This window comes from Salvelinus fontinalis, chromosome 20 (genome assembly GCF_029448725.1).
Source record: "Salvelinus fontinalis isolate EN_2023a chromosome 20, ASM2944872v1, whole genome shotgun sequence".
Lineage (NCBI taxonomy): Eukaryota > Metazoa > Chordata > Actinopteri > Salmoniformes > Salmonidae > Salvelinus > Salvelinus fontinalis.
Window position 1 is genome coordinate 30,245,695 of NC_074684.1, and position 25,171 is coordinate 30,270,865.

General features: G+C 45.0%; 2 protein-coding genes across 8 annotated transcripts in view; one reads left to right on the top strand and one right to left on the bottom strand.

The window, feature by feature from the left end:
• The first annotated feature begins 40 nt into the window (after nt 1-40).
• On the top strand, nt 41-7,600 carry LOC129817702 (solute carrier family 66 member 3-like). 4 transcript variants are annotated; one of them, XM_055873194.1, is made up of 7 exons: nt 41-624; nt 1,745-1,827; nt 3,080-3,149; nt 4,059-4,116; nt 4,515-4,635; nt 5,034-5,075; nt 7,514-7,600. In XM_055873194.1, the coding sequence occupies exons 1-7, from the start codon at nt 461-463 to the stop codon at nt 7,519-7,521; spliced, it is 546 nt and encodes a 181-aa protein (XP_055729169.1). In that variant the 5' UTR covers nt 41-460; the 3' UTR covers nt 7,522-7,600. The 4 variants fall into 4 exon arrangements, with proteins under 4 accessions (XP_055729169.1, XP_055729168.1, XP_055729171.1 ...); XM_055873193.1 differs by lacking the exon at nt 7,514-7,600 and adding an exon at nt 5,328-5,711; XM_055873196.1 differs by lacking the exons at nt 5,034-5,075; nt 7,514-7,600 and adding an exon at nt 4,250-4,349 and having other exon boundaries at nt 4,515-4,600.
• LOC129817696 (rho-associated protein kinase 2-like) overlaps nt 5,700-25,171 on the bottom strand; it is a 71,794-nt gene continuing 52,322 nt past the window's right edge. The window contains exons 23-34 of one of the 4 annotated variants that reach the window (XR_008753753.1): nt 21,887-21,980; nt 21,474-21,568; nt 20,328-20,519; nt 18,591-18,762; nt 15,534-15,770; nt 14,760-14,827; nt 14,373-14,461; nt 13,921-13,999; nt 13,502-13,772; nt 12,823-13,135; nt 12,211-12,302; nt 5,700-8,623 (exon numbers count right to left, since the gene is read on the bottom strand). Coding sequence is in view for 3 of the 4 variants with exons in the window: in XM_055873186.1 (XP_055729161.1) it covers nt 9,920-10,010; nt 12,823-13,135; nt 13,502-13,772; nt 13,921-13,999; nt 14,373-14,461; nt 14,760-14,827; nt 15,534-15,770; nt 18,591-18,762; nt 20,328-20,519; nt 21,474-21,568; nt 21,887-21,980 (1,701 nt within the window). In the remaining variant the exon portion in view is untranslated. Of the gene's footprint in view, nt 8,624-9,915; nt 10,011-12,210; nt 12,303-12,822; nt 13,136-13,501; nt 13,773-13,920; nt 14,000-14,372; nt 14,462-14,759; nt 14,828-15,533; nt 15,771-18,590; nt 18,763-20,327; nt 20,520-21,473; nt 21,569-21,886; nt 21,981-25,171 lie in introns of all 4 variants that reach the window. The other 3 variants (XM_055873186.1, XM_055873187.1, XM_055873188.1) reach the window with 3 other exon arrangements.

A 25,171-nucleotide genomic window follows, 5' to 3' on the forward strand; every position in this document is an offset into this window, starting at 1 on the left:
GTAAATAATGAGCGATCAGCACTTGGCGGGAACAAACAGTTCCAAAAGTGAATCACGAATCTCTGGGGAAATAGGTCTACATACATCTGTGTCATATTTCTTTCACGTTTTTCAAACTCGTTGATCATCATATAGGCAGGCACAACTATAACTAAACATACAGTATATAGGCTAATGTTGTTGTAACTGTATAGTTTGTCATCCATGTAATGTAATATAACGCTTCTTTGAAAAAAACGTATTCTTTGAAATCCAAGCCATACAAATTCGGAGGCGCACTTCAACGCTCACTTTGAGACGGCCAAAAGGTTATTGCTTGAAGTAATATACTGGAAAAATGCTCGGCCAGCTGTCCAATTCTCTAGGGTAGACTGACTACACGCTGTCAAGTCAATCTTGGAACTAACGGGAGTGATTGGAGACTACAAGTATCATTATTTTTACCCAATACCAAGACAATATGCTAACGTCACCCGTAGACGACTCAAACATTTTGTTACACTTGTTAAATTATAGTACATTCTGCTTGTGCTTAGTGTCTAAAATCCCGTCGATTGTTCTCGTAGCAAGAGCGAAGTCTTCCAAGGGATTTAGCCTGAAGGGCTTGCTGTTGGAGTTGACTGGGTGAGTTAAGGGACATCTCCACACGTCTGTACTCACATAGCTGTGTTTCAGACTAGCCTATTGGTACATTTATGTAAAACTTAAGCATACATAGTCTAATTTGCACGGATAAATTGAGACAGAAAAACAACACGTTTTTATTTTAGTTGGGGGGGGGGGGGTTCTAATACATTTCAATGTTTTTGTAATAACTAGGAAGCACCAATGCTGGCTGTTTTGCTATTAATCAACTGGAAAACAGGTTACACCATCAACTACTAAATTAATGTCAAGTGGTTTGAAACATCTCCTCTGAGTAGGAACAGCATAAGACATTCAATGTATTTTGTATTTCTTTTTTGTATTTCTTGTATTTCATGAGATATAGGCCCATAACCCATCAAAGATGCATTTCCGATAACGTTTCCAGATGTTAAATCTACAGTCCTGTCTACCTTCTGAAATAACTTTGATCACCCCTGAACTCTTCCTCAGCTTTTATCAACTTTGAAGCGACATGTAGGGGAAGAGGGGTTTAAACTAGGCATTCTATACTGTACTGGTCTCAGTATAGCTCGGCTGCAGCTGTGGTGCCCCATTACACTGTCACTCGACCCACTGGTAAATGTCAACTGGAAATGGATGGGGTACAGACTGATGGGGAGCGTCTGACTTTGGGAGAAAGGGGTGAGGGGAACCAGGGTGTCAGTTGGCAGCATGGTAAAGGCAAGGGGAAAGGCAAGGGCGACTCCCAACCCAACACCTAGCTATCTCGTCAATAGATTCAGATTCAGATGTATAGCTAAAGTGTTGGGTTGACAGTCTAAATGTCCCGGGTTCAAGGCCAGGTCAGGACTACCTCCTGACTTCACTACAGTACAACATACTGCTCTACAGAAATCGGACTCCCCTAATCCTAATTCCCTGCAGTACAGTTTTGTGATTTAGTGTGTTGGCATACCTGTGTGTCTGGTCACTCTGCTGGTACTGGCATCTAAATTAATCCACTGTCTGCTTGCCTCTCTCTCTGTCTGTCTGTTCCTCTGTGTCTGTCTGTCTCTGTCCTGTCTGTCTGTCTGCCTGTTTCTCCCTCCCGCTCTCTGTCCGTCCGTCTGTCTGCCTGCATGTCCTTCCATTCCAGATATGTCGTGTTTGTCACCTACCAGATTCACCATGCTGCACCATCTTCCACGTTCCTGGAGTACCCAATACTCATTGCCCAAGGTGATGTTATCATGTGCAATGACTCATGCTATCATGGCATAAGTCATGAAAGGGTGTTCTTTCTTGTGTGTGTGTGTGTGTGTTCTGAGTGAAATATATAAAAATAGAACATTGTGTGTGTGACAGAGAAGAAGATCCTTAAAGGTGAACTTCAGTATTTTACAACTTGATGTTAATGTTTTTTCATCTTGAAAGTATATGGACCAGGAGAAACTGTAATCCGTGGTTTGTTTTTCTTAAAACACCTCTACAGGATCGGTGTCCCCCCCGTGGGATGGTTGAGCTAATGTGCGCTAATGTGATTAGCATGAGGTTGTAAGTAACAAGAACATTTCCCAGGACATAGACATATCTGATATGGGCAGAAGCTTAAATTCTTGTTAATCTAACTGCACTGTCAAATTTACAGTATCTATTACAGTGAAATAATACCATGCTATTTTTTGAGGAGAGTGCACAGTTATGAACTTGAAAATATATTAATAAACCAATTAGGCACATTTGGGCAGACTTGATACAACATTTTGAACAGAAATACAATGATTCATTGGATCAGTCAAAAAACTTTGCACATACCAAGATCTAACTGCGCCTAAACTGGAAACATACATTGTGGCCTTTCTCTTGCATTTCAAAGATGATGAAACATTTTTTTTTTTTTAAAGCATGTTTTTTTCTTTGTGTTATCTTTTACCAGATCTAATGTGTTATATTATCCATACATTCATTTCACATTTCCACAAACTTCAAAGTGTTTCCTTTCAAATGGTATCAAGAATATGCATATCCTTGCTGCAGGTCCTGAGCTACATGCAGTTAGATTTGGGTATGTCATTTTAGTCAAAAATTGGAGAAAAAAAAGATCCGATCCTTAACAGCCAATACAAACTTAAGCTAACTTTAGCCACAGCTAGCTAAAACTCTATGGGAGTAATACGGGCAACTGTGCAATGTTACAAAAATGGTAAAATCATCTTTAATGTCAAATAATTCAGTTGGTTTGGCCATGATATTTAGAAAATTGTCATGGTTGACACTATACCATTGATAGCCAGCTAGAAGTGGCTAAAGTTAGTAGAAGTTTGTAGTGGCAGTTTAATGAAATCTGAACCATGGGTTACTTTTTATCCTTCCCATAGACTAGTTACAGGGTGAAGAATTATCTAACAATAACTATTGAAATCCCCCTTTAACAAGTCTTTTGCATTTAACTAAGAGGTGTAAATTGAAGCACACTGTATTTTTGTTTTAGACACCGTCCTGCTTCTGCTCATCCTCTATTACAATGGGAAAGCCAAGCACAGCTTGATCTACATTGCACTGTATCCTCCACCCAATCAGAATGCAGATGTCCAGGTAGATTTGACCGATTACAATCTTTCACAGACACAATTATACATTAAAGACTACTGAGAAGGGTGAGCGATGTGAGAGCGTGTATGCTATGTGTGTGTTGCTGAGGGCGATTGCGTTTTAGTTGAAGGGGAGGGAGTCAGTACAAGCGTCTGACTCTCATGACAACCCTAACCAATCACTGAGTACAAGCGGCTGACTCATGACAACCCTAACCAATCACTGAGTACAAGCGTCTGACTCTCATGACAACCGTAACCAATCACTGAGTACAAGCGTCTGACTCGCATGACAACCCTGACCAATCACTGAGTACAAGCGGCTGACTCTCATGACAACCCTAACCAATCACTGAGTACAAGCGGCTGACTCGCATGACAACCCTAACCAATCACTGAGTACAAGCGGCTGACTCATGACAACCCTAACCAATCACTGAGTACAAGCGGCTGACTCGCATGACAACCCTGACCAATCACTGAGTACAAGCGGCTGACTCGCATGACAACCCTGACCAATCACTGAGTACAAGCGGCTGACTCTCATGACAACCCTGACCAATCACTGAGTACAAGCGGCTGACTCTCATGACAACCCGAACCAATCACTGAGTACAAGCGGCTGACTCGCATGACAACCCTGACCAATCACTGAGTACAAGCGGCTGACTCTCATGACAACCCTAACCAATCACTGAGTACAAGCGGCTGCCTCATGACAACCCTGACCAATCACTGAGTACAAGCGGCTGACTCGCATGACAACCCTAACCAATCACTGAGTACAAGCGGCTGCCTCATGACAACCCTAACCAATCACTGAGAAATGACAAACATTGCTCACTGTCAGCTGTTGTAGTCTTTAATGTTCCACTCTAGATTTGTAGGGGGATGGAAACTTGTCACACTACAAGATTGGATTATTGATCTGGCTATGGTAAGTATAGCATGTTAGGTCCCACTTTAAACAAACTACAACTTGTAAGGCTTAGTGAAGGATTCATAAACTGTTTCTAAGGCCTATATAGATGCTCCAGAATTCATTCAGCTGTTAGGTGACTTGTGTATAGGCCTTAATCCTGTTTCTGAGGGCCCACAGTGGGTGTGCAGGCTTTTGTTCCAGACCAACACACTTGAATCATCCAATCATCAAGCCCTTAGTTGAATCAGGTGCGTTAGGATGGATCTGCTCTCCGGTCTTACCCAGTGGGGCTTAAATCAGGCTGTCATTGTAAATACAAATGTGTTCTTAATTGACCTGCCTGGTAAAATAAAGGTACAAATAATAATAATTAATCTTCATGTGTGTTCTTGGTCCTGTTTCTACCCCTTCAGAGCCTCTGTACCTTAATCAGCGCCAGCAGTAAGTTTGCCTCCGCCCAGTGCCTGTACCAGTCCAAGGACTCCTCCGGGGTCAGTGCCCTCGCCTGGAGCATATCCTGCTACACCTGCTTGGGTGAGTACCAAGCCAAGGGAGAGACTGTGGTCCAATTCCTCTACCATTCAAAGTGTGCACTTGTTCACACCCCTTCATGTATTTACAAAGAATGGATTGGTGTAAGGAAATGGAAACTCCCAATACTTATATCCAATCCACTGCTTTTAAATCCATAAGGAGTGAACAGGTGTACACTTCATGATGAAGAGTAGAGAATCTGACCACCAGTTTGGTACTAGAACAGTAGGCCTCTCCCATTGGTCATGTTGTATTGTGGGGGTCTGAATGCTTAAAGGGATAGTTCACCCTTTTGTAATTTGTGTGAACTGTCCCTTTAATACAGTAATGGAGATATCATTGACTGTTTTGAGGGTTTGTTTGTGCGTGTTTTTACACTCAAATCCTCTGTGTTTCAGCGAGGATGTTCACTACAATCATGACAACAGCAGACATACAAGGTCAGTATCTACTGCCTACCTTGTAGAGACTTGGCAATCAACATGTGATCTTAGTCCATAGAGATGTACTAGAGCTCATTTCATACTTTTGCTGAAACATGGTTTTGGGCCAAGTGCGTCCTTTACCCAACTCTATGGCTTAGTCTGATCGATGCAGTAGATCACTTTCTGAAAGTTCAAAAGAAGTTATAAACATTAGGAAGTGAGCCCACAGTGATCAGTTTGTGGCCTTTGGTTATTTGATTCTTCCAGTTCTCACCCGGTTCACGGTCTTGTCATCACTCAATGGATTTGTGCTGGCCATGATATTCCACTACAGAAGAGATGTCAAAAAGGTGGAATGAGCTTTGGAGATGAGTCTGTCAGTCACCTGAGTCATATTCTTCAGGCAGCAAACAGAAGAACACAGAATGACACATGGAGGGACTAACTGGACTGTCCAATAAAGAAAACTAGCATTTTCACTTGCAAAATGTCCCTGACTTGTGAAACCACAAACAAGGTCTTATCCACTGGTCTTTTGGTCCCAGAACATGGTATTCAAGCAACTCTTTGAAGAAAAAAAAAAAGTCTTCACTTTTCCAAAATGATGAGCAATACAAGTAAAACACACAATAAAGAATATTCTCCGTCTTACAGTATTTATTCAGATTTTTTCCAACAAGCCATGTAGTAGACAGGCAGTGATATATAGAACATAAATATGAAATATATTGTTCCAGTTCTGTCTGATGGTCAGCATTGTTTACTGAAGCCTGAAACCTGATGGGGTGAAGTCTCCTCTAGGTACAGATCTAGGATCAGCTTCCCCTCCCCCAATCCTAACCATTAGTGGGGTAAATACAAAACTGACCCAGGATCAGCGTCCATTGGGGCGACTGCAGAAGAATATTCCCATATTGTACTTCATGGTTCACCTTATTCGGTCATAAAGACAAACACTTTAGCCTGTTCCCAGATCCGTTTGTGCCGTTTTGCCCCTTTGGTTGGTGTTGTTGACAAGACAGCACAAACAGACCTTGGACCAGGCTACAAACACTTTACTCTGATAATGTAACATGATTTGAATGAAGTAATACACTCATCTAAGTATCAATTGTAGACTAACCTCAGATTTCACGCTTTAAAATAATATTTTTTATACATAGCCTATCTTGTAACATTACAGGGAAAAATATGTGCAGTGAAATATTTTGTTTTCGTAAAAATAAAACTATCACATACGGTACCAGTCAAAAGTTTGGACACACCTACTCATTCAAGGGTTTTCATTTATTTAAACTTTTTCATATATTGTAGAATAATAGTGAAGAAATCAAAACTATGAAATAACACATGGAATCATGTAGTAACCAAAAAAGTGTTAAACAAATTAAAATAAAATATATTTAATATTTGAGATTCTTCAAAGTAGCCACCCTTTGCCTTGATGAAAGCTTTGCACACTCTTGGCATTCTCTCAACCAGCTTCATGAGGTAGTCACCTAGAATGCATTTCAATTAACAGGTGTGCCTTGTTAAAAGTTAATTTGTGGAATTTCTTTCCCTAATGCGTTTGAGCCAATCAGTTGTGTTGTGACATGGTATACAGAAGATAGCCCTATTTAGTAAAAGACCAAGTCCATATTATGGCAAGAACAGCTTAAATAAGCAAAGAGAAACGACAGTCCATCATTACTTTAAGACATGAAGGTCAGTCAATCCGGAAAATTTCAAGAACTTTTAATGTTTCTTCAAGTGCAGTCGAAAAAACTATCAAGCGCTATGATGAAACTGGCTCTCATGAGGACCACCACAGGAAAGGAAGACCCAGAGTTACCTCTGCTGCAGAGGATAAGTTCATTAGAGTTACCAGCCTCAGAAATTGCAGCCCAAATAAATGCTTCACAGAGTTCAAGTAACAAACACATCAACATCAACCGCTAAGAGGAGACTGCGTGAGTCAGGTCTTCCTGGTCAAATTGCTACTACTAAAGGACACCAATAAGAAGAAGAAACTTGCTTGGGCCATGCGATACAAGCAACGGACATTAGACCGGTGGAAATCTGTCCTTTTGTCTGATAAGTCCAAATTTTGCGATCTCCGCATGTGTGGTTCCCACCATGAAGCATGGAGGAGGTGGTGTGATGGTGCTTTGCTGGTGACACTGTCAGTGATTTATTTAGAATTCAAGGCACACTTAACCAGCATGGCTACCACAGCATTCTGCAAAAATATGATCCGTTTTAAATTATTGATATTTTCTCTTAAGGCTAATTTGCGTGTTTTGTTGTGCTCTCCTGAATTCAGTTTTTTTATTCAATGGATTGACAAGCACTTATTGTAGATCACTAGTGCAGCTACTCATGTGGCTTTTTTTTAAATGATACTTTTGCTGTTTTGTAAAAGCCAATTTTTTTGTTTGCGCTTAGTGGGACTATCATTTGTTTTTCAACAGGACAATGACCCAACACACCTCCAGGTTGTGTAAGGTCTATTTGACCAAGAAGGAGAGTGATGGAGTGCTGCATCAGATAACCTGGGTTCCACAATCACCCGACCTCAACCCAATTGAGATGGTTTGGGATGAGTTGGACCGCAGAAGTGCTGAGATTGTGGGAACTCCTTCAAGACTGTTGGAAAAGAATTCCAGGTGAAACTGGTTGAGAGAATGGGCAAAGGGTGGCTACTTTAAAGAATCGTTTTGACACTTTTTTGGTTACTACATGATTCCATGTGTTATTTCATAGTTGTGATGTCATCACTATTATTCTACAATGTAGAACATAGTAAAAATAAATTAAAACCCTTGAATAAGTAGGTGTCCAAACCTTTTGACTGGTACTGTATCTTTGTGGCAATAATACACTGACAGAACACGTATTCCTATATACACACATACCTAATACAGACCCATCTAATTATATAGCTTATGAGGATCACCCAGGCATGTAAAGACACAGGCAAATATATGGCTAGGTCTGTATGTATTTCATCATGACATTTATAAAATAAGGCAGTTTTAGAGCGACCTGCAAAGTATTTCATTTTCTCGATCCATGAAATCATGGAATTGTTCAAACTTGCTGTGACATGCATAGTGTATGAAGCCTGGTGCCAGATCTGTTTGTGCCGTCTTGCCATTGGCATGACAACAGCACAGCAATGGAGTTGGCAAGACAGCACAAACGGATCTAGGACCAGGCTATACTGTAGAAGGCAGAAGGTGAAACCATTTGGTTTACTGAGACATATGCAAGTCCGACTGCAGTCCTTACATGAATGCAACGTTAACCTGACCCTCTTTCCTAAAATATCTGGCGTTTTGCAGTCTTTGGTTGCATCCAAAATGGCACCTTATTCCCTATATAGTGCAACTACTTTTGACCAGAACCATATGGGCCCTGGTCAAAAGTTGTGCACTATGTAGGGAATAGGGCCCCATTTGAGACACTGCCTTTGTCTCTGAAAAGGCAAAGTAGATGTATAGGTTCCACTGTGTTCAGGCTCCAGTCAAAGTCCACATGATGTGAGAGGATTCAGCACATCTTTGTATCATAGAGGTAAACTGTGAAGAGAGAAAATACATTCATTCATATGGCATTTTGCTAGAGGAAGTCGGATTATTCACATAAGAGTGCGTGAAAAACACATACAGACAACAAACAGCTAACAAAACACCAGCCATCAACACCACACACACCAAATAGCTAACAAAACACCAGCCATCAACACCACACACAAACAGCTAACAGAACACCAGCCATCAACACCACACACACACACACACACTAAACAGCTAACAAAACACCAGCCATCAACACCAAACTAGCAGCACACAGCATGCAACTAAACAAAGATTTGTTGAGAAGTTCTGACAACTCAAACACACATTAACACTGCCTGTGGTGGGATCTTCAGCAGAACACTGCCTGTGGTGGGATCTTCAGCAGAACACTGCCTGTGGTGGGATCTTCAGCAGAACACTGCCTGTGGTGGGTTCTTCAGCAGAACACTGCCTGTGGTGGGTTCTTCAGCAGAACACTGCCTGTGGTGGGATCTTCAGCAGAACACTGCCTGTGGTGGGTTCTTCAGCAGAACACTGCCTGTGGTGGGATCTTCAGCAGAACACTGCCTGTGGTGGGATCTTCAGCAGAACACTGCCTGTGGTGGGTTCTTCAGCAGAACACTGCCTGTGGTGGGATCTTCAGCAGAACACTGCCTGTGGTGGGTTCTTCAGCAGAACACTGCCTGTGGTGGGATCTTCAGCAGAACACTGCCTGTGGTGGGATCTTCAGCAGAACACTGCCTGTGGTGGGATCTTCAGCAGAACACTGCCTGTGGTGGGATCTTCAGCAGAACACTGCCTGTGGTGGGATCTTCAGCAGAACACTGCCTGTGGTGGGATCTTCAGCAGAACACTGCCTGTGGTGGGATCTTCAGCAGAACACTGCCTGTGGTGGGATCTTCAGCAGAACACTGCCTGTGGTGGGATCTTCAGCAGAACACTGCCTGTGGTGGGTTCTTCAGCAGATATTATCATATTATAGTGAATGTCCAACTCAGTGACTGCCATCAGAAAGCTCTACACAACCCAACCATTACTGGCAATCAATTCTGTATAATGCCCCTATTGAAATCACACAAAACATGCATAATAGTGATAATACCGGTATTCCATTTAGTAGACACTTGTATCCAAAGCGACTTACAGTACAGTGAGTGCAAACATTTTTAGTCTGTTATCCCTCCCAGAATTGAACCTACGACATGCTCTTACCAATGGAGCCACACATCAGGCCTCAAGGCCTCCAACAAAAAATACATTTCCCAGCAGCCACTGCTGAAGTTACCCCTCACTTCCTCAGAAGCCGAACATAGCATCATCATCATCATCATCGACATCCTCCAACGACCAACTCCAGTCCTTCAGGCTTTCAAAATCAACAAGCAATCTGAAACGGTAGAGGGAGTCCCCCTGGTGTCAACTCATGGCCTGGAAGGGACTTTGCAGTCCATGGCAGCATTAAGGCACCATGTTTTAGTCAGACACTACAGTGAGCAATTCCTGATTCTCTATCCTTCTGCCCTAACTGTCCACTTTCATGGATTGAAAAAGACTGGTGTAAGAAATATGGTCCAAACTCCCTCGTCCAGCCCATACACACACCGATCCAGTTCACTCCTAGATAGAGAACTGGGACATGGGGTCAGCCCTGTACAGTTACTTGAGATGCATGACATGAGGCAGAGGGTGGAGGAGCGGTTGAGATAGTGGTTAGTAGAGATGACATGGATGAGCGGGTGAGAGAGGTAGTGGTTAGTAGAGATGACATGGATGAGCGGTTGAGAGAGGTAGTGGTTAGTAGAGATGACATGGATGAGCGGGTGAGAGAGGTAGTGGTTAGTAGAGATGACATGGATGAGTGGGTGAGAGAGGTAGTGGTTAGTAGAGATGACATGGATGAGCTGTTGAGAGAGGTAGTGGTTAGTAGAGATGACATGGATGAGCGGTTGAGAGAGGTAGTGGTTAGTAGAGATGACATGGATGAGCGGGTGAGAGAGGTAGTGGTTAGTAGAGATGACATGGTTGAGCGGTTGAGAGAAGTAGTGGTTAGTAGAGATGACATGGATGAGCGGTTGAGAGAAGTAGTGGTTAGTAGAGATGACATGGATGAGCGGTTGAGAGAGGTAGTGGTTAGTAGAGATGACATGGATGAGCGGTTGAGAGAGGTAGTGGTTAGTAGAGATGACATGGATGAGCGGTTGAGAGAGGTAGTGGTTAGTAGAGATGACATGGATGAGCGGGTGAGAGAGGTAGTGGTTAGTAGAGATGACATGGATGAGCGGTTGAGAGAGGTAGTGGTTAGTAGAGATGACATGGATGAGCGGTTGAGAGAAGTAGTGGTTAGTAGAGATGACATGGATGAGCGGTTGAGAGAGGTAGTGGTTAGTAGAGATGACATGGATGAGCGGGTGAGAGAGGTAGTGGTTAGTAGAGATGACATGGATGAGCGGTTGAGAGGTAGTGGTTAGTAGAGATGACATGGATGAGCGGTTGAGAGAGGTAGTGGTTAGTAGAGATGACATGGATGAGCGGTTGAGAGAGGTAGTGGTTAGTAGAGATGACATGGATGAGCGGTTGAGAGAGGTAGTGGTTAGTAGAGATGACATGGATGAGCGGTTGAGAGAGGTAGTGGTTAGTAGAGATGACATGGATGAGCGGGTGAGAGAGGTAGTGGTTAGTAGAGATGACATGGTTGAGCGGTTGAGAGAAGTAGTGGTTAGTAGAGATGACATGGATGAGCGGTTGAGAGAAGTAGTGGTTAGTAGAGATGACATGGATGAGCGGTTGAGAGAGGTAGTGGTTAGTAGAGATGACATGGATGAGCGGTTGAGAGAGGTAGTGGTTAGTAGAGATGACATGGATGAGCGGTTGAGAGAGGTAGTGGTTAGTAGAGATGACATGGATGAGCGGGTGAGAGAGGTAGTGGTTAGTAGAGATGACATGGATGAGCGGTTGAGAGAGGTAGTGGTTAGTAGAGATGACATGGATGAGCGGTTGAGAGAAGTAGTGGTTAGTAGAGATGACATGGATGAGCGGTTGAGAGAGGTAGTGGTTAGTAGAGATGACATGGATGAGCGGGTGAGAGAGGTAGTGGTTAGTAGAGATGACATGGATGAGCGGTTGAGAGGTAGTGGTTAGTAGAGATGACATGGATGAGCGGTTGAGAGAGGTAGTGGTTAGTAGAGATGACATGGATGAGCGGTTGAGAGAGGTAGTGGTTAGTAGAGATGACATGGATGAGCGGGTGAGAGAGGTAGTGGTTAGTAGAGATGACATGGATGAGCGGGTGAGAGAGGTAGTGGTTAGTAGAGATGACATGGATGAGCGGGTGAGAGAGGTAGTGGTTAGTAGAGATGACATGGTTGAGTGGGTGAGAGAGGTAGTGGTTAGTAGAGATGACATGGATGAGCGGTTGAGAGAGGTAGTGGTTAGTAGAGATGACATGGTTGAGTGGGTGAGAGAGGTAGTGGTTAGTAGAGATGACATGGTTGAGCGGTTGAGAGAGGTAGTGGTTAGTAGAGATGACATGACAGGCAGTGCAGCAGACAGACAGTCACACACAATACTGACTGGGGTCTGCTACTTACAGTCTAGCAGAGTGATTAGCACTAGTATGATGGAGGGTCAAAGGTGAGGAGTCAAGTGTCAGTGGAGGATGATTCTGAGCATGGGGCCAGCACTAAGGGAAGTGGCCAGTGGAAGAGAGTGAGTTAGGAGCTAGCTGAGCTAGTGAGTAAATGAGTTTTCCAGCATTCTGAAGCTTTCTATACCCTTCGTATTCATTGATAAGGTGAATGATGAACCTCACACTGATGACACCAACTTGGCTTTGGTTATTTGTGAAGGTATAGTGTTGACATTCTCCATTGAAAGTGTGTGTAAGTCCAGGACTAGGCATAATCTTTGTCTGGGAAACCGGCACAGAGTTATGTGACAGTTTGGAATAAGTATTGTCCATAAAAGACTCAAGCAACAGCAAGAACATTATGCCATGATTGCAGATTCATTTATAAGATAAGTAACTTATTAGCTCATAAACTGGCATGAAGCTAAACAAGATAACTCTGGTCTAAAAGACAACATAAACCATTATGTGATTACTGTGGAAAGTTCCTAGAATGAATAGTCTGACAAGTACACTCACTACACAACATTTGAAAGATTCCCAGTTCCTAGTCAAACCCCACCCATAGTCTCACCTGGGCTTCCCTTCAAGCTGAGTCTTCTGGCGGCTGGGCTGGACCTTGATGGCTCCACGGTAGGAAAGGCTAGGGGAGTTGCGGGGGGGGGAGCGTTGTGGGATATTGCGGGGGGAGGCTTGTGGGGAGGCTTGTGGGGAGGAGCGATAGGGTGGCTCGGGGGCTTGGGCAGCGGAGGCTGCAGTGGGGGCGGGGCTAGGGGTGGGGTGTTTCCGGGGGATGCGTTTGATTAGCTGGCTGACCCATCTCTTCTGCTCTGTCTGAGAGCCGGCCAATAGGAGCAGGTCTTTGGCCGTGGACATGTCATAGTTTACTGAGGAGGGACGAGGGTTAAGGTTAGTCAATACACTCAGGTAGAAAATACCATTATGAACTGTGCTGTACATTGGTTAACAATACTAGTGGAGACTAACATTCTAAAGACTGTTTTTCAAAAATTCATGTGACCCTTCTCTCCTCTAAACCTAGCAGAGCAGGGTTAAAATAATATTTGAAATCATTGTTTTATTGAGCTTGCCTGGCGGTATGGGACCAATGGAATAGTCCCAAAAGTGCAAACTCCACCCATCTGGCGCTCAAAGCAGGATAGGGCAAATGATTAAGATTTTTTATTGTTGAATGATTTCAAACAGTATTTGAACCATGGCCCTACAAGATGTGACCGTTGCCCTCTACTGACCCCTGCAGGGGGCGATGACCTCCTCCTTCCGGTCTAGGTGGTCCTTGTGGCATTTGGTGTGGCAGCGGCGGCACTCCAGCGCGGGCGGCGGCTTGAACACGTTCCACAGGGGCCGCGTGCACGCCTCGCAGCTCGACGGCAGGTGGTAGAACGTGGGGATGAACTCGTGACCCTTGTGCCTGACGAAGGACGAGCGCTCGCCTGTCAGCGTCAGGGGATCCGCCGCAAACTCTTGCTCCCGCTTGCTCTCGCCCTCGTTGGCGTACAGAATCTGTGAGGGGGAAGAAAGGGAAGACAGAAAAGAGAGGGATGAGAGAAGTGAAATTCACCATTAACAGTTTTTCTACTGCTCAAAACATAGAGGAATGTAAAACCAGTCCAGGACAGCTTGGCTCAACTTTGTGTCTGAGTTATGTTACCTGGAATATCCGGGGGATTTCTTTGATGTCAGCGCGGTACACGTCTGTCTGAGTGACCGGTCGGATGTGGAACAGCTTACTGCAAGGAGGAAAGAACAAGGTTATGAACAAGGTTATGAACAAGGTTATGAACAAGGTTATGAACAAGGTTATGAACAAGGTTATGAACAAGGTTATGAACAAGGTTATGAACAAGGTTATGAACAAGGTTATGAACAAGGTTATGATAGGCATCTCAATACAAGCAGTTGGTCTTTATCAGCAGAGGCCATAGGAATTCATGGGACGAAAACAGAGAGGCTTCGTCTCAAATAGCACCCTATTAGCTACATAGGGCTCTGGTTAAAACTAGTGCACTATGGGCCCTATTTGAAAGTACTTCAATATATAGGGAATAGGTTGCCATTTGGGAGCAGACAGAGCCATGTAAGAATGTGGATGTCTTCACTCACTCGATGTCTAGGATCATGAAGGGGTTGGACTGCTCTCGGTCCATCTCACTATTGTAGAACAGAATCTTCTTACTGCTCACTACCACATACTGTCAGAGAGAGAGAGAGAGAGAGAACAGTCACACTTTATCATCTCAATTGCTGGGGAAATATCATCGTCTGTAGACATGGGTTCAAATAGTATTTGTTTTCTTTTGAGTACTTTAGAGTGTTTGATTGAGCCTGCCTGGAGTGCTAAATGGGCATCATTTACACTTTTGGGACTATTCCACTTGTTCCCATTGAGCCAGGGGAGCTCAATCGATTGCAGATAAAGCATTTCAAATACTATTAGTACCCAGGACTGCATTAGCAGAAGGATAGGCGGAGTCAGAGGGAGCACCATACCTTTCTATCCCATCCAAACCTCTTGGTATTCTTGGCAGGAAGTGACAGCCAGCCCTCCAGCCTGGTATCTGTTTTGCATACAGGAAAAAGGAATTACATTAGCAAATAAGAGCAATACACTATTCCAGTATATTCCATACTGCAGAGAAGTAGCGGAGGTTAGGAACCAATCCACACGGCACACTTTGTTGTCTCAACAAGTTAAACCCCTGTTGTCAAAACAAACACATTGCGTGCATCAGATTATGCCCTTAAGTCAATTCATTTATCTCTATATTTTTTTTTACATGACTTCCTTGCAATTGTATTTTGGTATCACCTACCAATTGTGCTTGAAACAAAGCAGGGCTGCTTCAAAAAGACACCCCATATATTGTGCACTCATTATGGGTCAAAGAAGTGCATTATATAAGGAATAGGGGGCCATTTCAGATACAGCTACACTGGATCCATTCCAACAGAAAAAAAGTCTGGACAGTCCTCATACTATAGTTTGAGTCAACTCAAGGTTAACAGGGGCCACAAAATGTTAGGCTGCGACTTTCCGCACACAGCTGCATAACACCAAGCAGTATTATTAGCACTGTAAAGCCACTGTCAGTAGTGTTGGACAGACAGCCGAGTAAAGCCACTGTCAGTAGTGTTGGACAGACAGCCGAGTAAAGCCACTGTCAGTAGTGTTAGACAGACAGCCGAGGCGAGAAAGAGAGAAGGTGCGTATTTTTGGCGAGTAGCTGCATTGTGTTTGAACTTTGAACCAGCATGCGGGTTCACCTGCACCACTGCGATCAGGCTCTGGGGGCGCCTGCTCATAGGTGAGGGCCAAAGGTTGGCGGCCATGTTCTAACCGCCCATCATTTCCTTCATACTCTTCATCCTCCTCCTCCTCCTCCTCCTCAAAGAGAGGGTGAGATACTCTGAAGGAGGGCCGGGTGGCAACGCTGACAGATTTCTGCGTGCGCTGGTAGTGGAAGGACATGGACTCAGAGGTCTGAGAGTGAGTGATGTGCACTACGCAGCCACAACAGAGACAGAGAGAGGTAGAGAAAAAGGATGAAGGGAAAACAGGCAGGAATAAGGAATAACAGGTGTATCTTAAAGCAGAGGTTTAGGAATAGTGGAACAAGGAGTGGGAAAGGCCATAAAGGAGTGACGGGGAGAAATAAACGTGTGAGGGACATTGTGCTGAGACAGAGAGATAGGGGAGTATAGAGGAGAAATAAACGTGTGAGGGACATTGTGCTGAGACAGAGAGATAGGGGAGGATAGAGGAGAAATAAACGTGTGAGGGACATTGTGCTGAGACAGAGATAGGGGAGGATAGAGAAGAAATAAACGTGTGAGGGACATTGTGCTGAGACAGAGATAGGGGAGGATAGAGAAGAAATAAACGTGTGAGGGACATTGTGCTGAGACAGAGAGATAGGGGAGGATAGAGGAGAAATAAACGTGTGAGGGACATTGTGCTGAGACAGAGATAGGGGAGGATAGAGAAGAAATAAACGTGTGAGAAACATTGTGCTGAGACAGAGATAGGGGAGGATAGAGAAGAAATAAACGTGTGAGGGACATTGTGCTGAGAAAGAGATAGGGGAGGATAGAGGAGAAATAAACGTGTGAGGGACATTGTGCTGAGACAGAGAGATAGGGGAGGATAGAGGAGAAATAAACGTGTGAGGGACATTGTGCTGAGACAGAGATAGGGGAGGATAGAGAAGAAATAAACGTGTGAGGGACATTGTGCTGAGACAGAGATAGGGGAGGATAGAGAAGAAATAAACGTGTGAGGGACATTGTGCTGAGAGAGAGATAGGGGAGGATAGAGGAGAAATAAACGTGTGAGGGACATTGTGCTGAGACAGAGAGATAGGGGAGGTTAGAGGAGAAATAAACGTGTGAGGGACATTGTGCTGAGACAGAGAAATAGGGGAGGATAGAGGAGAAGTAAACGTGTGAGGGACATTGTGCTGAGACAGAGAAATAGGGGAGGATAGAGGAGAAATAAACGTGTGAGGGACATTGTGCTGAGACAGAGAAATAGGGGAGGATAGAGGAGAAGTAAACGTGTGAGGGACATTGTGCTGAGACAGAGAAATAGGGGAGGATAGAGGAGAAGTAAACGTGTGAGGGACATTGTGCTGAGACAGAGAAATAGGGGAGGATAGAGGAGAAGTAAACGTGTGAGGGACATTGTGCTGAGACAGAGATAGGGGAGGATAGAGGAGAAATAAACGTGTGAGGGACATTGTGCTGAGACAGAGAGATAGGGGAGGATAGAGGAGAAATAAACGTGTGAGGAACATTGTGCTGAGACAGAGAGATAGGGGAGGATAGAGGAGAAATAAACGTGTGAGGAACATTGTGCTGAGACAGAGAGATAGGGGAGGATAGAGGAGAAATAAACGTGTGAGGGACATTGTGCTGAGACAGAGAGATAGGGGAGTATAGAGGAGAAATAAACGTGTGAGGGACATTGTGCTGAGACAGAGAGATAGGGGAGGATAGAGGAGAAATAAACGTGTGAGGGACATTGTGCTGAGACAGAGATAGGGGAGGATAGAGAAGAAATAAACGTGTGAGGGACATTGTGCTGAGACAGAGATAGGGGAGGATAGAGAAGAAATAAACGTGTGGGGGACATTGTGCTGAGAGAGAGATAGGGGAGGATAGAGGAGAAATAAACGTGTGAGGGACATTGTGCTGAGACAGAGAGATAGGGGAGGTTAGAGGAGAAATAAACGTGTGAGGGACATTGTGCTGAGACAGAGAGATAGGGGAGGATAGAGGAGAAATAAACGTGTGAGGGACATTGTGCTGAGACAGAGAGATAGGGGAGGATAGAGGAGAAATAAACGTGTGAGGGACATTGTGCTGAGACAGAGATAGGGGAGGATAGAGAAGAAATAAACGTGTGAGGGACATTGTGCTGAGACAGAGAAATAGGGGAGGATAGAGGAGAAGTAAACGTGTGAGGGACATTGTGCTGAGACAGAGAAATAGGGGAGGATAGAGGAGAAATAAACGTGTGAGGGACATTGTGCTGAGACAGAGATAGGGGAGGATAGAGGAGAAATAAACGTGTGAGGGACATTGTGCTGAGACAGAGAGATAGGGGAGGATAGAGGAGAAATAAACGTGTGAGGGACATTGTGCTGAGACAGAGAAATAGGGGAGGATAGAGGAGAAATAAACGTGTGAGGGACATTGTGCTGAGACAGAGATAGGGGAGGATAGAGAAGAAATAAACGTGTGAGGAACATTGTGCTGAGACAGAGAGATAGGGGAGGATAGAGGAGAAATAAACGTGTGAGGGACATTGTGCTGAGACGGAGAGATAGGGGAGGATAGAGGAGAAATAAACGTGTGAGGGACATTGTGCTGAGACGGAGAGATAGGGGAGGATAGAGGAGAAATAAACGTGTGAGGGACATTGTGCTGAGACAGAGATATAGGGGAGGATAGAGAAGAAATAAACGTGTGAGGGACATTGTGCTGAGACAGAGAGATAGGGGAGGATAGAGGAGAAATAAACGTGTGAGGGACATTGTGCTGAGACAGAGAGATAGGGGAGGATAGAGGAGAAATACTGTGGAAAGAGACAGCACAGAGATGGGGGGAGGATTGACGAACAATTAGTGTTAAATTACTAGGTGCTCAGTGTTTTGACTCAGGTGCTCAGTGTTTTGACTCGGGTGCTCAGTGTTTTGACTCGGGTGCTCAGTGTTTTGACTCGGGTGCTCAGTGTTTTGACTCGGGTGCTCAGTGTTTTGACTCGGGTGCTCAGTGTTTTGACTCGGTTGTTAAAGTGAGGGGTGTTGAAAGTGTTGTTACCTGGGTAACCACTGTCGTCCATGTCCAGGTCGTTACCACTGCTGATACTGGTGGAGTCCATGGAGGTGACGCTCAGAGAGGTCAGTTGACAGCGCAGCTGCTCGATGTCACTGTCCTTACTGTCCAAGGCCATCTGCAGCTCGATGTGCACCTGGCTCTCGTCCGATATCACCTGGAGGTGGAAATACACTCTTTTGAATTTAGCTGAAAGAATGTCAGTTAGGTTGGATTTACTGGTGTCTTCATATGGATGTAATTGTGGGAGGCCATTACAGCCAACTGGCCTCATTCCCCACAGCACTACCTAGTAATAACAACAACAACATGTGAGATGCTCTCACAGTGAAATGTTCACAGCAGCAAGTGGTTGTGTGATGCTGAGTTTAACATTGTGATTGCGTTCTGGTTGGACTAGTGCTGAACGATTAGTGCTTTTTCAGGTGGTTTCCGTTACTAAAAAAGTATCACGGTTAATCGATTTCAAAATATTTTTTTAACATTAAATGCATTTAAAAATAATGACATGACAATGATTTTAGAGCTTTGTAATGGAAATTCCAAAGCCACAAATAGTGAACATTCAATTTCCAAAACATTGAAAATATTCCATTGTCTCTATCAGGTTAACACTGAGTAGACATCAACAGAAAAATAGGAAATGACTATGAAATAATAAAACAGTTCAGATGTGTATATTACTATATTAACAACTTGATTCTTTTTCATTCCTCAGTCATCATCTCATCGCTGCTCAGACAGTAGCAGCCAGCCAGTTATCTGTGTTCCCCACACTGTACTGCCTTTAGCCATGCTATTTAGCTAGCCTGCCTAAGCATGCTGCAGAGCTGTCTGACAAAATCATTTGACTCGTTTTTCCAAAGTAGATAAGACATACTTTCACAAACGGTCTCTGTCCCTCTCGTTGTTGTGTTGTGTACATTCCTCCCTCATTTGTGTGTATCTAACCTAACGTAGCAGGTTTAAAAGTGTATCCGTCCAGAGATCTGTATATAATGACTAGATGCTCATGTCTCCGCCTTAACAATGGGAGTCGTTGTCCCAAAGGCAGAAAGGCAGGCGACAAGCTTAGGTCCAAATTAAACCCATAGAAACGCTTTGGGTTTATTTTGGACATTTGTCTCTTGTCCGAGACGGAAAAAATAGGCAGATTATGGTCATTGTAGTTAATTTCCACGTAGATTGAATATTCGGCTTAATGAAAACTACAACTCCCTTCAACTCAGCGTCCCCCATAAAGTTCTTGACTTGAATACTCTCTAGACAAACGCTGCGTTGGACTCACAAAAACAAAAACATTGGTCAAATTACGAAACGTTGGTTAAATCGCTCAGCACTAGGTTGGACTGACTGACTGCCTGTTAAAGAGGATGTGTGATGGTGAGTATAAAGTTGTGGTTGTGTGATGGTTAGTATAAGGTTGTGGTTGTGTTTTGGTTGTACTGACTGACTGCCTGTTAGTGGTTGTGTTATGGTTAGTATAAGGTTGTGGTTTGGTTAGTATAAAGTTGTGGTTGTGTGATGGTTAGTATAAGGTTGTGGTTGTGTTTTGGTTGTACTGACTGACTGCCTGTTAGTGGTTGTGTTATGGTTAGTATAAGGTTGTGGTTTGGTTAGTATACATATGTGGTTGTGTGATGGTTAGCATAAGGTTGTGGTTTGGTTAGTATAAGGTTGTGGTTGTGTGATGGTTAGCATAAGGTTGTGTTTTAGACTGACCGCCTGCATGTCGTTGATCTCTTTCTGGTACTTGATGATGGTGGAGTTGAGTTTCTCCTTCTCTGACCTCAGCTCCAGCTGCAGCTTCCTGTTCTCCTTCTCCTTCCTGCGCACGTCCAGCGTGTCGTCGCGGTTGTGACCCGTACGCAACGTCTCCCTGCGGTTCATGATCTCGGCCAGCTTGTTGATCGCCTGGCGGACATATACAGTCCACAATATATTATGGGAATGGACAGCACACTGCAATATATATTCTCAATGAAAAACACGTTATGGGCTGGTTTCTCTGACACACGATTCAGCCAAGTCCTGGAACAAAACAAACACATGACATGGAGATTCTCTATTGAGTATGCCTTTAGTCCGGGACGAGGCATCTGACCCTATATATTAAATGAACAGATGGATGCATGCTATGTAACATTGGAGTTCTGTCGCGGTCTTGCTGAACCCAGGACAGGAACACAACCATCATTTGTATTCCAGGTGCTAGCGTTTTATGCTAACCATTACCCTACCAATAACATGGGCAGTGTTCAAATACATATACTTGCTGTCTAAATAGTAAGCATTTTGGGTATGTGAAAATATACCATTTTATAGAAAGTGACATTTTGAGAAAAGATGATGCTTTAAATGCCAGGATGTCATATTAATTTCCATCTAGTAGAATTCACTGCACACTATTGAGGAAGAACATCTGATAATCAGATATGACGCGCTGTACCCAAATGAACTATTGGCGGGAATCAATGTAATTGCGCATTCTCAGTATGGATGAGCCTAGTATGTTGATATTTGTTGCATACCTCATCTGTTTTTACTAAACAGTACATTCTAAATAGTATGTAGTACTATTAGTACACAGTATGTAACTTACTACTGTAACGCGCTCTGGATAAGATCGTCTGCTAAATGACTAAAATGTACAGATGTAGTTTTAGTAAGTAGTAGGCAAGACAGACTTCAGACACAGCCATCGTCTTAGGAGGGTTAGGGTGGCGCTACTACAGGTCTCAGGGCAGGTGATGTCACCGCAAGATGGCTGCTAGCGCTCACTAGCCAGCTAGTTTACACATGACACACATCTGTCCAGTCTCATCCGTCCAGTCTCATCCGTCCAGTCTCATCCGTCCAGTCTGTCACCTGAATCTTGAGCGTTCTCTCCGTCTGCAGCTGCTTCTCGAAGGACATCTTCACACAGTTCATCTGTCTCTCCTCCTCTCTGGCCTTCTGCAGCTCTGTGGACCAAACCAATACCAAACATTCTCACAACATCCCTGGAACGTTTTGGACAACACACAGCATCACCAAACCTTCTCACAACACCCCTGGAACGTTTTGGACAACACACAGCATCACCAAACCAATACCAAACATTCTCATAACATCTCTGTTACATTCTGGCCACTGTGAACCGGGGCTCAGAGCACAAGGGGCGAGGGGTCTAGACAATGAGAGGAGGGGCGAGGGGTCTAGACAATGAGAGGAGGGGCGAGGGATCTAGACAATGAGAGGAGGGGCGAGGGATCTAGACAATGAGAGGAGGGGTGACTCACGTTGCTGCATCTCCTTCAGTTGGTTATTGAGCTCCTCCTTCTCATTGGCCAGGTTGGCCACGTCCACTGTCAGGGTGCGGTTGGACTCCTCCAGCTGTAGGAGGCAGCAGAGGACAGGTCAGCGTTACAGACACTCCAAGTACTGTGTGTGTGTAGGTCTTTTCATGCGAGTAAAGTACATGCCGGATAAAAAAAAGTCACAACAAGCCTGATGGAAAAAGCACATTTTCCGGTAAACTTTCCAAATGTCAGCAAAATCAAAATACGCAAGACAAAGTGGAATCTTTTTGTGTCTGTAAAATTAGTAATGCGAGAAATGGCGGTGGAAACGCCTTTATGGGCAAATTTTGATATAACAACATATGAAAGTAAAGTTGGACTAACGCGATGACGTGGTGTGTGGTCCTCCCACTACGACTCGTCAGGTAACCATGCAGTTTGTTAGTCTACAGATGACATAAGTTATAACGAACTTCACAGGGTGGTGAAAGTGCACGGTGATGAACTTCACAGGGTGGTGAAAGTGCACAGTGATGAACTTCACAGGGTGGTGAAAGTGCACGGTGATGAGCTTGATGCTCCTTTCCAATAAATATCCAGGGTCTTATTCTGGTGACATGATGACCGATGCTTGGCTGCTGTTTGACAACTAAAAATAATCTTGCTGTTCTGTCTATAATAGTCTCATCATGTAGGCTATACCAGCACTGTATCTGTGAGCTGTTAGCTAGAGCCAACGTGCCAAGACCAGAGTGGGCACATTCGCTATATAATGCTAAATATTTTGTGACAAAACCATCAGTACAATTGAAAATGCGATGGAACAGATTTAAATTATATTTTTTATTTGGTACATGGAAGTTATTTTTAATTTGATGGAAACATTTCTGGAAGGAAAATGCAAATTTTTATGCGAATTTTAGAATATTTGCATGAAAGACAGTTGGCTATTGGATGGAAACCTAGCTTGTGAAACCTAGCTTCAGAAACCCGCTCTGACAATATTCTTAACTGATTGATTGAATTCAGGTCTCAGTTTCACTCTCTGTATCTCTCTCTTCCTCCCTCTCGTCCCCCCTCTCTGTGTCAGTCTCTCTTCCTTCCTCATCAGTCTCTCTTCCTTCCTCCCTCCCTCATCAGTTTCTCTTCCTTCCTCCCTCCCTCATCAGTCTCTCTTCCTTCTTCCCTCCCTCATCAGTCTCTCTTCCTTCTTCCCTCCCTCATCAGTCTCTTCCCTCTTCCCTCCGTCATCAGTCTCTTCCTCCCTCTCATCCCCCTCTCTGTCAGTCTCTCTTCCTCCCTCTCTCCCGCTCTGTCAGTCTCTCTTCCTCCCTCTCTCCCGCTCTGTCAGTCTGTCTCTCTTCCTCCCGCTCTGTCAGTCTGTCTCTCTTCCTCCCGCTCTGTCAGTCTGTCTCTCTTCCTCCCGCTCTGTCAGTCTGTCTCTCTTCCTCCCGCTCTGTCAGTCTGTCTCTCTTCCTCCCGCTCTGTCAGTCTGTCTCTCTTCCTCCCGCTCTGTCAGTCTGTCTCTCTTCCTCCCGCTCTGTCAGTCTGTCTCTCTTCCTCCCGCTCTGTCAGTCTGTCTCTCTTCCTCCCGCTCTGTCAGTCTGTCTCTCTTCCTCCCGCTCTGTCAGTCTGTCTCTCTTCCTCCCGCTCTGTCAGTCTGTCTCTCTTCCTCCCGCTCTGTCAGTCTGTCTCTCTTCCTCCCGCTCTGTCAGTCTGTCTCTCTTCCTCCCGCTCTGTCAGTCTGTCTCTCTTCCTCCCGCTCTGTCAGTCTGTCTCTCTTCCTCCCGCTCTGTCAGTCTGTCTCTCTTCCTCCCGCTCTGTCAGTCTGTCTCTCTTCCTCCCGCTCTGTCAGTCTGTCTCTCTTCCTCCCGCTCTGTCAGTCTGTCTCTCTTCCTCCCGCTCTGTCAGTCTGTCTCTCTTCCTCCCGCTCTGTCAGTCTGTCTCTCTTCCTCCCGCTCTGTCAGTCTGTCTCTCTTCCTCCCGCTCTGTCAGTCTGTCTCTCTTCCCCCCGCTCTGTCAGTCTTCCCCCCGCTCTGTCAGTCTTCCCCCCGCTCTGTCAGTCTTCCCCCCGCTCTGTCAGTCTTCCCCCCGCTCTGTCAGTCTTCCCCCCGCTCTGTCAGTCTTCCCCCCGCTCTGTCAGTCTACCTTCCCCATCCCTATCGGTCAGTCTCTCTTCCTCACTCTCCCCTCAGTCAGTCAGTCAGTCTCTCTTCCTCACTCTCCCCTCAGTCAGTCAGTCAGTCTCTCTTCCTCACTCTCCCCTCAGTCAGTCAGTCAGTCAGTCAGTCAGTCAGTCTCTCTTCCTCACTCTCCCCTCAGTCAGTCAGTCAGTCAGTCAGTCAGTCTCTCTTCCTCACTCTCCCCTCAGTCAGTCAGTCAGTCTCTCTTCCTCACTCTCCCCTCAGTCAGTCAGTCAGTCAGTCAGTCTCTCTTCCTCACTCTCCCCTCAGTCAGTCAGTCAGTCAGTCTCTCTTCCTCACTCTCCCCTCAGTCAGTCAGTCAGTCAGTCTCTCTTCCTCACTCTCCCCTCAGTCAGTCAGTCAGTCAGTCAGTCTCTCTTCCTCACTCTCCCCTCAGTCATTCAGTCAGTCAGTCAGTCAGTCAGTCTCTCTTCCTCACTCTCCCCTCAGTCAGTCAGTCAGTCAGTCAGTCTCTCTTCCTCACTCTCCCCTCAGTCAGTCAGTCAGTCAGTCTCTCTTCCTCACTCTCCCCTCAGTCAGTCAGTCAGTCAGTCAGTCTCTCTTCCTCACTCTCCCCTCAGTCAGTCAGTCAGTCAGTCAGTCTCTCTTCCTCACTCTCCCCTCAGTCAGTCAGTCAGTCAGTCAGTCAGTCTCTCTTCCTCACTCTCCCCTCAGTCAGTCAGTCAGTCAGTCTCTCTTCCTCACTCTCCCCTCAGTCAGTCAGTCAGTCAGTCAGTCAGTCTCTCTTCCTCACTCTCCCCTCAGTCAGTCAGTCAGTCAGTCAGTCTCTCTTCCTCACTCTCCCCTCAGTCAGTCAGTCAGTCTCTCTTCCTCACTCTCCCCTCAGTCAGTCAGTCAGTCAGTCAGTCTCTCTTCCTCACTTTCCCCTCAGTCAGTCAGTCAGTCAGGTCAGTCTCTCTTCCTCACTCTCCCCTCAGTCAGTCAGTCAGTCAGTCAGTCAGGTCAGTCTCTCTTCCTCACTCTCCCCTCAGTCAGTCAGTCAGTCAGTCAAGTCAGTCTCTCTTCCTCACTCTCCCCTCAGTCAGTCAGTCAGTCAGTCAGTCAGTCAGTCAGTCAGTCAGTCAGTCAGTCAGTCTCTCTT

Coding starts and splice junctions, on each gene's coding strand:
- LOC129817702 (XM_055873193.1), top strand. CDS start 461: ATGCTAACGTCACCCGTAGACGACTCAAACATTTTGTTACACTTGTTA. Junction 4,636..5,033: donor ATCCTGCTACACCTGCTTGG/GTGAGTACCAAG, acceptor TCTGTGTTTCAG/CGAGGATGTTCACTACAATC. Junction 5,076..5,327: donor GACAACAGCAGACATACAAG/GTCAGTATCTAC, acceptor TGATTCTTCCAG/TTCTCACCCGGTTCACGGTC.